The 12287-nt window shown below is 47.8% G+C and overlaps 1 protein-coding gene across 1 annotated transcript in view; it reads left to right on the top strand.

Moving 5' to 3' along the window:
* The first annotated feature begins 6249 nt into the window (after window positions 1-6249).
* The window catches only part of LOC138922835 (odorant-binding protein 2b-like), a 69370-nt gene continuing 63332 nt past the window's right edge, over window positions 6250-12287 (top strand). The window contains exon 1 of the mRNA XM_070259242.1: window positions 6250-6543. Coding sequence (XP_070115343.1) covers window positions 6528-6543 — 16 coding nt within the window. The 5' untranslated portion in view covers window positions 6250-6527. The remainder of the gene's footprint in view (window positions 6544-12287) is intronic.

Raw genomic sequence — 12287 nt, 5'->3', positions numbered from 1 at the left:
ATGCCACAGGGCCCAGGTTTGGATCCATCCTATTGCAAGGAAGCCTTGGTAACCTTCTCGCACTTGGTTTTGTTTTGTTTTGTTTTGTTTTTGAGGAACATTAGCCCTGAGCTAACTGCCACCAATCTTCCTCTTTTTGCTGAGGAAGGTTGGCCCTGAGCTTACATCCGTGCCCATCTTCCTCCACTTTATATGTGGGACCCCTACCACAGCATGGCGTGCCAAGCAGGGCCATGTCCGCACCGTGGATCGGAACTGGCGAACCCCGGGCTGCTGAAGCAGAACGTGTGCACTTAACTGCTGTGCCACCGGGCCAGCCGCATCTTCCCGCACTTGTTGGATGCTACTTCCAGGACTAAAGTGATAATAGGCAGCTGGGGATGGAGGCTCAGCGTCTGGGAGAGATTCTGTTTCCAGAAGAGGCCAGTGTGTGGCCAGTAATTGCTGCTCTAATACGGCAGAATGCAGGGCCAAGGAGGCGGGCTTCTTGCATCAGGAACCCACAGACAACTTATGCATGTGCTGGGTTTTCCAGAGACTCCAGGAAGCATGAGAGGAGGTTGCCGAAGCCTCTTCCCCACAAGAGTCTCTGAGGGCTCTAGTGGGAGGGCCTGTTGATTTTAATTTGGACAGCTCCTAGAGTCCTTTGTTGGAGGGGGTCCCCACTGAAGCTGGGCTCATTTATAAGTCACAGCATAAATGGCCTTAAGTAAAATTTGTAGACAAGGACTATATTGCCTCCAGAAGCAAAAAGGGATCACATGATATTGGATTGTACGTCCTTCACAAGTGTGTCAAGCAAATGTCCTCGAAGGAGGAGGTCATAAAAGTCATGTCATGCCTGTACTCCTGGAGAAAGGGGGATCCGGTGCCTGCAAAGACTGCCTGTGAGAGCAGAACAGCTTAGTCCCTGTGGGTAACAAGGCAAAAACATGTCCCCTCAGAGGTGATGGCAAACTGTGGCTCGGAGGATGTTGAAACAGGCTCTGAACAGAGCATATTAACCCAATCTATAACAGCAAAATGTTCAGCCACGTGTAAATGTAGTTGGGCCCAGGAGGTTTAAGTGGACCAGGGTTTATTTCCTTCAGGTACAGTCAGACTCAAAGACACAGAAATAACTGTCACGAAGGAAGAAGCTTTCTCTCCTCACAGATTCTGAGCAAAAGAAGGCAGGGCACACCATGGAGGGCCACACAGGGCAGCACCAGGGTCGGTCAGGAGACAGAAGGAGTGAGGGGAAAACGTGGGCGAGAGCCTTTCGAGTGGATTCCACGGGAAGGAAGGAGTGAGGCAGGGTGAGCAGGTGTTGGCTTGGCTGGTTTGAATCATTTCAGTGGGCTCAGGGCACAGCAGTGTCCCTGGTTGTCTGGTCCCCGTCCCTGGGGTGACGAGGGCAAGGGAAGAGTGGCCCAGAGTGGAAGAGCCTCGGAGAGGAGGGGGTTGAGGGTGTTGACTCTAGATGATTACGTACGAAAGGATTGCTCAGAGGAGTCATTTACTATCTGTAGCAACTAGTTAACCCTGGCAGGGCAGTTCCTCCAAGGTTGCCGAGGCCTCGGATGTCAAAGCCTTAAATACAGAAACTAGAAAACATGCTCATTTCACTAGGTATAACCATAATTTCAGCTCTTGTGTAAAGTCCATGATGGTTTCCAAACTAGGGCATGTTAGCAGATGTTAAAGTTAGTTCAGAAACTATGTTGTGGAGGCACAAAGGCCAGTTAGAACCCTTTATCTTTTTGCCATATAAATTACTCTAGTAAATTTTCAATTTCTAATTGGGCCAAATTGTGAACCTTTCTGGAATTAGGTCTTTTGTGTGATTGCTTCCTCCGCACGTATCCAGGTTTCTCTCCTTTATTTATCTTTAGATTGGTCTGATGGTCACAGGATGCACTTGGGGCTGGGGGAGTGTCTTTCTGCTCTGCTCTTGTTTATCAGTTTTCCCTCCAGAGAGGCTCAGGTCGGGAGCATCAGGGTTAGGGGCTCTCTCACAGCAATGGTTGTATTTAAGTCAGGTTTGAATTAACACCTTCACTGTGCCACAGGGGTGCTGTGCATTGTTTTCCTCATAACCCTGAGGATCAGAGTTTTGTGCCACCCCGGCTTAGGTGACAGGGTGCATTGGAGGAGCCCAGGGCCCCCAGCATGCAGACGTTGAGGGGTGGAAGCCATCTTCTGCTGCAGCCCTACCTTCTCCCCGCTGGGCACTGCTTCCCTCCCCCCACCTTCTCTCTGTACTTATTCCCTCGGGATATTTTTGCCTGGAGAGTCACAGTGTTTGTGTTTCTCCATCGGATGACATGTGGGCAGAACTTCAGGGTGGTTATGTGGAAAGGAACCAGGTGTCGGGCCTCAAAGACAAGTGTTCTTTCCCTCCAGGAATGCCAGTCAATCTCCCCAGTGTTGAAGTCCACATCCAGGAGGTCATTTTGTCTATGGCCGAGGTGGGGGCCTCGAGCCCCTTGATGACCAGATTAGTCCTTTGGCATGCTGGTCAGGAACAACGCTAAGCACAGCCCAAGTGTGCTGGTTCAGAGTTTCACGTTGGGAGAGAAGTAGAACACCACACGCTCCCCCATAGACACTTGTTCTTTTTGATCTGTGCCTGGGCCATGGGCTCCCATGCTCGTGGACCTCGAAACCCTTATGGGTCTGGAGAGCCCCTGACAGCAGCATGATGAGCAGCAGCACAGGAGATGGGCGAGCTCACTGCCTTTGCCTGAACAGCCCTGACTCTGGAGGGAACCAGGGAGTCATTCTGAAATCTTCCCGGGGTCATGGCCTTCTCCTTTCCTCAAGCCAAACAAGGGGTCATCCCCAGGACTGTGCTGGGGGGACACTTTCCCAAACAGTGTCTCTGTGACCGCCCCAAGCAGCCACTGATGGTCATCAGACTAGACACAGTGACTAAGGAGCATCAGCCTGAGATTCAGGAAATGGAACTCAAGCATCCACCAGTTAGGAGGTTGTGTTGTCGCTGCCCTCAGGTAGGAGGCTGGGAGACCACCTGCCAGACACAGGCCACACCTGATGGCACCTCACTCTGGGATAGAGTCAACTAAGAATAAGTCTTGCTTTCTGGGGAAGAATGAGACACTGGGGTGGGGAAGAGATGGCAGCATCCACTTGAGAGAACAGAACATGAGCTAAAGCCCAAGCTGGCCGGCAATGGGCCCTCACTCCCAAGATAGTAACTGCTGCCAATGACCCCGATAGTTAGCAAAGGAGTAGTTAGTGAGCACTGCCCAGGTGTCCTCAGGTGAGGTTGGGCCATCCTCCTTGTGATGCCAACTGTTTTAGTCACTTCACTCCATTGGTGAGAGGGAGATTTCCACCCTAGACTCATGGGGCTGGCTAAACACAGTACACTCGACAGTGGACAGGTGGAATGGACAGCAGTTTATTAGTTTATCATATATTCTCACAGCCCCAGGAGGAGGACAGCACACACCATGCAGGGCCACACGGGGACTGCACTTGGGAACAGATGGAACAAGCAGAGGTTTGGGTAGGAACAGGACTGTGTGGTAACAAGAGGGTGAAGTGAGCCCTGGTTCCCACAGGAGGGTGTGGTGGGCTTGTTGGAATGATTCTCTGATAGGGAACTGAAGCCTGAGGTCAGGAACAAGCAGGCACTGTGTCTGCTCCCTGTGATGAGAAGGGGTGTTTGGCCAGGGGCCCTTATCTGCGGGAGAAGAGGGGGCAGAGGAGTGGGGAATTGCAGTTAGGCCATTTGAAGTCCCCTTGATTTATCAGATGTCAAGACAGGTCATAATATTGAATCTTAATTTCATGCTTTATGTCACAAGAAGTTATTAAAAATAATTCTTGGCTCTGGCCCGGTGGTAGTTGGTTAAGTTGGTGCACTCCGCTTCGGTGGCTCAGAATTCACCAGTTTGGATCCCAGACACAGACCTATGCATCGCTTATCAAGCCATGCTGTGGCAGGTGCTCCACATACAAAGTAGAAGAAGATGGTCACAGATGTTAGCTCAGGTCCAATCTTCCTCAAAAAAGAAAATTAAATTAATAAGTAATTCTTCCTAGAAGTGATAACACAGTTCAGCAATATGCTAGGATAGAAAATAAACATGTAAAAGTCAGTTGTATTTCTATGTACTAGCAATGAACATGTGCATAGGACACCAAAATTAAAAGTACACTTGGGATCACTAATAAAAATAAAAGACTTAGGTGTAAATCCAACAAAACATGTCCAGGACTTGTATGGCGAACTCTACACAACACTGATAATAGCAGTGAAACAGCTAAATAAGTGGAGAAAAATACCATGTTCCTGAATTGGAAGACGAAATATAGTAAAGATGTCAATACTCCGTAACTGTTATACAGATTTAATGCAATCAAAATCCAGTAAATTGGTTTTGTAGCTAGAGACAAAGTAATTCCAAAATCTGTACGGAAAGAGAAAGGAATTAAAATAGCTTAAACAACTCTGACAAGGAAGAAGTGGGAGTAATCGAGCTACTCAGTTTCATAACTTATTACACAGGTACCGTAAGCAAGACTGTGTAATATTTGCAGAGGGATTGACACATAGATCAATGGAACTGAACAAAGAACCCAGATATAGTCCCAACAAATATGCCCCACTGATTTTTGACAAAGGAGCAACAGCAGTTCAATGGAAGAAAGTTGGTCTTCCAAGAGACTAGAGCTACTTAAGGCTTGGGAGCAAATCACAGGTCAAAACTTAGGCAAATGGAAACACAGGGAAGGAAGAAAATGGTTGACTGAGGTACTACCAGGTGGTGATGGAAAGGGAGGGATAGTTGGCGCCTAGCTCAGGAGTAAAGTTGCAACTACCCAATGAGAGCTTATTTCATCTTTCTGAATTTAGCTGCTTCTGATTGACCATTTCCACAGACGCTGGTGATTTTCCCGTCAGCTACCACACTCCAAACTCAGGTCACCACTAATTGTGTATACGGTGCCCCAGACTCCGTTAGCCTGCCCATTAGCATCGTTCTCAGGCTATATGAGATGGCAAGATGGCTCTCAGTAGCTTGAAAGGTACATCCTCCCAGGTTCAAGTCTGGCCAAAAAGAGAGCTCTTCCAGACTTAGTAACTCCTGGTTTGGTTCAACTCCTTGGACTCGTTCAGATTGGACTCACCTGGTCACCGCCCTCCCTTGCCCCAACACACACATACACGCAATCCTAAAGTATCACTGGGGTGTTCTGGGTATCATTGCCAGGCCGCGGTAAGGTTCTGCCCCCCGTGCCAAGCATGGAGCCTCATGTGATACAAGTGGACTGAAAGGAGAGTTTAGTTCTTCAGAATAAACTCTAGCTGTTGTTCGAGCAGAAAGCAATCCTGGACAGCCAAGGCAGCAAATGTCCACTTGAGCCTCATGGGGAGAAAGGCCATGGTTCATGCCCAGCTTTCTCTCCCAATATTAGTGTTCACAGGGATCGAAACTCCAGTTTCTCTTTTCTTGACTTTGTCAGAGGAGACAGACTAGCCGGCAGCCACCTTCTCTGGCTGGGACATTGTTCATGGCTCCCCCAGTACAGTCGCAAACTTGGAGGCATCATGCAGCTTGAGATGGTTAAGCTCACCATTTCCAGACTCTACTGCTATGTCCTAAAGTTTCAGCCCCTTGATCAGGAGCTTAAATGGAATGAGCTGGCCCTGCCTGAGGGAAGCCTTTGGGGTGGCCTCACAATGAAAAACTGACCAGAGTCCTCTGAATCACCAGTTTTTCTGAATCAGAGGCTCAGCAAAGAACACAAGAGTTCTTTGCTCATCGATCAACAGAGGTGTATTGGTGCGGCTGCCTCCACCTTCTTCCAGTCCCCCTCAGCCTCCTCATCTAGACGGATGGGATACACACCTTCTACTGTGTGTTGTTGACACTTCATACCCACTCACACGTGTGGACTGTGTATGCTGCTGACCTCGACGACTATGCTTGTTGAGTGGCTTGCAATACCCTCTAGGCTGAGGATGAGTCAAAGAAAGTGGTGTATTTCATCTGCTAACCTCTCCGCTTGGCTAAACTGCCCCACCTCAGCCTCGCCCAAGGTCATTTCTACTTTGCAAATCAGTGACACCCATTGGTTCCTCAACTGAATGAACGGGAAGCAAGCTTTTAATATCTGATCTCACCCCGAGGGAGACAGGAGTCCTGGGTTTCTGTTGTTGTGGTTGGTTGGTTGGGAGGTGTCTACGTCCGCCGCCGGAGGGGGGGCGGGGCAAAGGCCAGGGAGCATCTGGGCGGCGGGCGTGCGCGCGCGCGAAGAGCGCGCGGCTGCTGGGCCACCTTGCGGGGAGGCGTCCGCGAGCCGCGCCTGGCCAGAGCCGAGCCCGGCGGAGTCCGGCCGCGCTCTGCTGCTCTCTCCCGGGCCGGGCTCGTCCGTGGACGCCGCTCCGTGTCCCCGCTGGGCACAGCAGCCCGGGCCCTCCACAGCCATGGCCGCTAGCCTGAGGAGGCCCTCCTTCAGTTCCCGCTCTTCCTGCTCGCCGGACACGGACGACCAGGGCGCCTGCGAAGACGATGCCATCTGGGAGAGGTACCTGGGGGCGTGGGCCTGGGGGCTGGTGGGAGGCGAGCGTGTCCCTGAGGAATAGGCTTGTGCGCCGAGAGGTGCCCGTCAGGTCGCGGGACAGCTGTGCGGCGCGCGGAGCGAGGGGGGGCGTCTCTTCGTGCGCGTCACACGTTCATGGAACGGGCGGTGTGTGCCGGGCACGGGGCCAGCCTGGGGATGCGGTGCCCGGGAGTCGGGCGCTGAAGCGGCCCCCGTGGTCTTGGCTCCTTGGAAGGACAGACGCGAAGTCGATAAGGACACTGGTCTCGATGCGTTCTGAGGAGTGCAGGTCTCCCTGTTTTAGAGGCTACGTTCCGTTGGGGTTTTCATGAAGCCTGTTGTGCCCCTGAAGCTGAGGCCGGTTCAGGGGAAGTGGCCTGTCCAGGGCCACTTGATATTTGTGTGCAGAGCCAGTGCTTTCCAAAGCCCTTGACTGTGCAGAAGTCTACCTGTTAGGGGTGGAGTGGGGGCTGTCCGGGGAGCGTTGTGAGCACAGGTTATGTGTCCCACACTTGAAAGTCTGGCAAAGAAAGCGTGAGGCTCGAGGGTGCTCCGTTCGTTCCCGCCTTCCACAGAAAGTCCGGAGAGTTGACTTTGGGACAAGTCCTTCCTTTCCTCTGGTCGGTGCGTGTTCAGTGGTCTGGACACTTGGTGAGCAAGACTGACAGGGTGTTTGACGTACTGGGCCTCACAGCCTAGTTGGAAAGGACAGACAGGCAGCAACTAATTACCTAGGAGATACGTGAAAGCAATTTTGTGTTGAGTGTTGAAAAATACAGCATTTACTGTTAGACTTTGTGGCTTAGGCAGTGATGTTCAAGCTGAGAGCAGATGCCTAAAAGAAAAGGAGGACTTGTGCGGGAGAGCGTTGGGACAGGGCAAGGAAGGAGTATGGCCTGTCAGAGGAGCTGAAAGAGTGCCCTGGAGACTGGGGCCGCGTAGGGACCTTAGGGTGGGGAAAACAAAACTTTTCGATTAAAGCTGGCGCTTTCTATAGGTTTATGGAGACCAAGCATGGTGATTCAGAACATGGACTCTGGAGCCAGACTCTGTCAAATGGGTCCTAGCTCTGCCACCTATGGGCTGTGTGAACTTGGGCAAGTTACCGTACCATTCTGTGTGTCAGTTTCCTGATCTGTAAGATGGGGATGATTATAACACACCCTCCATAGGTGAGTGTAAAGGTGAAAGGATATTTCCTATCAGTAAAGTACTTAGAGCAGTGTCTGGCCTATAGTAGGTGTTAGTAGTGGTTGATTAAATAAATGGATAAATACATACATAAGTATTAAAGGCTCGGAGGCTGTCCCTGGTGAAACGTGTGAACTTGAATGGATTACACCCAACTTTATTTCCTTTCCAGCTTGCACTTGCTACTGACCGCATCTGTAGCACTGTGGAATTAGAAATAATCTCTCTCAAATTGGCTGCTCTTGGTAAAAGAATCTACTGCTGTCAAAATTATCCCAGGGAAATAAAAGCCTTTTCAGTAGCATTTTAGGGTTAGGCTTATTTAATACGTATTGTTTATATTGGTTTGTTTACTATTTGTTGGTAACTTTTTTTTTTTGCAAAGCTGCTCCGTTAAGAAAAGCAGATTAGCTATAAAATAGTTCAGACACAAAGAAAAGTAGAGAGTCGTGTAAGCAGAGCACGCCTTTCCTTGACTATCTGTCGAGAGCTTGTGTGATTCCAGCTGCTCTCTGCCTCAGACACGGTGCCCTCTGTGTGTGCAGTCATGTAAACAGTGCAGGGTCTGGAACCGTGGAGAATCTAAGGCAGTACAGTCATGCTTTGCCTAACAGTGGGCAGAAGTTCCGAGGAGTGTGTCATGGTCAGGCAATCTCGAGACTGTGCAAACACCATGGAGTTCCTAAACCTAGATGGCAGAGCCTCCTACACACCTAGGCCACATGGGACTAATCTTCTGGGACCCCCGTTGTGGACTGAAACGTCCCGATGTAGGGCATGACTGTACTGCCCAACTCCAAAGGCACGGAAGTGTACCCTGTGGGGCTTTTTAAAAGAACAGAGATGCTCAAGGCCTACTCTGGACCCACTGACTCAGAATCTACTGGGATAGTTCCCGGCTTTAAAGACCAGACATAGTCCTCATCTGGAGACATCTCATCAACGGTTTTTCACACTGGGTTTTCCCTCATCTGAAAAAACGTGCAAAGAGATTGTGAGGATCCATAATTAGTGTTTTAATACATTTTGCAGGACTCAGTGTTTTTCACGTTCCGTGATGCTGTGATCTGCATCTTCCGGGTAATGTGTTAAACCTTTAAATCTTGTCAAAAAGTCATGTCATGACATAGAGAATCCTTCTGTGAATTCCAGGCAGATTGCCATCTTTCTGCTTCCGCCTCCTCACCTTTAAAATGGGGAGAATAACGGTAACCTAGCTTTTGGATGTGAGGATTAAATGAGATAGTTGGTGCAAAGCAGTTAGCACAGGATCTGGCACAAAGTGAAGCCTTCAATAAATTATGATTATAGTAGTTTTGATTTCCCTCCAGTCGGAGTATAATTTAGTTGAAGTTAGTGGCTATGTCACAGCTGTTTCTCAGGCTGGTGTCTGCCACCCTGAGCTAAGCCATACAAATCCCTAGAATAACTTTTCAAAAGCCTGTTAGTCTCTTGAGGCTCCTATACTTCTTTAGTTTATTTTATTTTATTGCAGTAACAGTGGATTCTAACATCATATAGCTTTCAGATGTACGTTGTAATATATTTCGAATTCTGTGTAGATTACATCATGTTCACAACCCAAAAACTAATTATACTCCGTCACCTCACATGGGAGCCTCATCACCCCTTTTGCTCTCTCCCCTCCCCCCTTCCCCTATGGTAACCACCAATCCAATCTCCATGGCTCTGTGTGTGTTTGTCACTGTTTTTATCTTCTACTTATGAGTGAGATCACACGGTGTTTGACTTTCTCCCTCTGATTTATTTCACTTTACATAATACCCTCAAGGTCCATCCATGTTGTCACAAATGGCCAGATCTCATCATTTCTTATGGCTGAGTAGTATTCCATTGTGCATACGTACCACATCTTCTTTATCCATTCTTCCCTTGATGGGCACCTAGGTTGCTTCCGAGTTTTGGCTGTTGTGAATAATGCCACAGTGAACCTAGGGGTGCATGTGTCTTTCTGCATTGGTGTTTTCAAGTTCTTTGGATAAATACCCAGCAGTGGGTTGGCTGGATCATATATACGGTAGATGTATTCTTAGTTTTCTGAGGATACTCCATACTGCTTTCCATAGTGGCTGCACCAGTCTGCACTCCCACCAGCAGTGTAGCAGAGTTCCCTTCTCTCCACATCCTCTCCAACACTTGTCTCCTGTCTTGTTAACTAGAGCCTTTCTGAGCAGAGTAAGGGGACCTCTCCTTGTAGTTCTGATTTGCATTTCTCTGATCGCTAATGATGTTGAGCACCTCTCCATATGCCTGTTGGCCATCCGGATATCTTCTTTGGAGAAGTCACTGCTCAGATCTTTTGCCCGTTTTTTAAATTGGGTTGTTGATTTTTGTTGTTGTTGAGATGTATGAGTTCTTTCTGTCTTTTGGATATTAACCCCTTATCCGATATATGGTTTGCAAGTATCTTTTCCCAGTTGTTAGGTTGTGTTTTGGTTTTGTGGATGGTTTCCTTTGCCGTGCAGAAGATTTTTTTACTTTGATGTAGTCCCATTTGTTCATTTTGCATTTTGTTTCCATTGCCCAGTCAGACATGGTACTTGAAAATAGGCTGCTAAGACTGATGTCAAAGAGCATACTATTGGATAGATCCTAACTGGCTAAAGTTTTGGGGATTTCTGACTTATGGCCATTGTTTTGCAGAGAACTTTCAGAGGGAGAGTGATGCACAAAAGTGGAAGGAACAAAGCTTTTCTGTGATTCCTTTCTACAGGGGACACTTTTTTTTTTAAGATTGGCACCTGGGCTAACAACTGTTGCCAATCTTATTTACTTTTTCTTTTTCTGCTTTATCTCCCCAGCCCCCTACCCCGTACACAGTTGTATATGTTAGTTGCAGGTCCTTCTAGTTGTGGGATGTGGGATGCTGCCTCAACGTGGCCTGAGGAGTGTTGTCATGTCCGCGCCCAGGATCTGAACCCTGGGTCGCCGCAGCGGAGTGCGTGAAATTAACCACTGGGCCAGGGAGCCGGCCCCGAAGGGACACTTGTTGAACAGCAACCATCAGTCTGGCTTGAGGCCATTGAACATAATGGAAGTCAGATAGGCTGATAATTGCGCTTCATTTCTTCCTCACGTTGCTTCCTTTGATCTCAAATGGGACAATATTTTTCTTTTCCCGTTTAACTCACCTATGGCCCTTTTGATCCCATCCTGAGGGACAAAGACCAGTTTCCATCTCTCTACCAGACGGCCCCCAGAAACACAGCACTGGCCCTTGGTATGGTTTGGTTGAGGCTGCATTTTGACTAGATCTGGGTTGTGCTGGCTGTTTCAGAAGACAAGAAAGGGGTTCAGTTTCTATGGGACTTGAGAAAAGAGATGTACCAGAGTGGCATCTGTGTGGCCTTTGTTGAATTGATTTCTGTCACTGACAGCATATATTTCTCATTGGCCTGGTAATAGCATTTCAGGATTAGCGATTCATCAGCAAATGTGGTTGTCATTTATGGTGACTCTGACTCACTCATAGGACTGAGCTTTTCAAAGGGGAACCTTTTGGTGACAGGCAAGTCTGATCAATACATTGCCTTGGGATTTTATGTTCCGTGAAAGTTATTCCATGCTTGATACGTTCCATGGGACTCTCACTTTTTGACAACCACACAGCGAGATCCCTGGTTTGAAACAATTTCTCCAGAAAGTTACCCCTTCTAAACACCCAGAAGACTTCTACCTCACTAAATTACGGAACCTGCACTTTGATTGCTTGATTTCTGAAACTGAATGTAAAAATTTGGAGGACTGTCCTCTCAATGCCTCTTTTGAGTCTCGCCCTTTGCATAAGTTTGATATGGCCATGGCTGGCGGGAGTAACTGTGTATAAAATGCTGTCTGTGCTGTGGCCCAGACCCTTCATAAACTTCTTTTGCAGCCATCAGAAATGCAATCAATAGGGAATGGGGAGAGGCTGGTTGTTTACCCTCAGTAGGTAATGTTCCAAATCAAGCTGCTCCTTGTCTGATGGTCTATAAATTTTATATCTTGTCCAAATACATAGTCAAATGTACCTTTTTCAGGACATCAGTATGAAATCAGCGTTTGGGGTTCTTTTTTCAGACTTATACCAGTTTCTTTACTAACTTCAGTGCTTAAGACAGAGTTCTAGTCTTAGAGTCTTTCAATTTCAACTTGTTTGTGTAGAAATAATTGTAAAGAAAAAGGTGACAATGGCAGAGATAGAATTTTGGAATTTATGGGCCAAAGGGAACTCTTTGAGTCACAAAGAGCCTCAGAGTCTTGCCAATATTGTCTTTCTTTTTTCATTATTGTAGGTTTGGACTTCTTCCATGATGGCCTTAAATGATAGTAGAGAGAACTCTAGTGCTCGAATTGCTTATGTCAGTTCTGGCATGCTAGTAGCTAACTTAAATTTTTTATCTTATGCATATATATATATGCATGATATAGAAATGGTATATTTATATATGTATATGTTTCACCTTATATCACAATTTCTTTAGGCAGTATTTTTATCCCCATTTTGCAAAAGAGTTAAGAGAAGTTTTGAGAGACTG

Source organism: Equus caballus, unplaced genomic scaffold, assembly GCF_041296265.1.
Source record: "Equus caballus isolate H_3958 breed thoroughbred unplaced genomic scaffold, TB-T2T haplotype1-0000016, whole genome shotgun sequence".
NCBI classification, from domain to species: Eukaryota; Metazoa; Chordata; class Mammalia; order Perissodactyla; family Equidae; genus Equus; species Equus caballus.
Note: the sequence above shows the minus strand (reverse complement) of the source record. Positions and strands in the feature narration are given on the sequence as shown.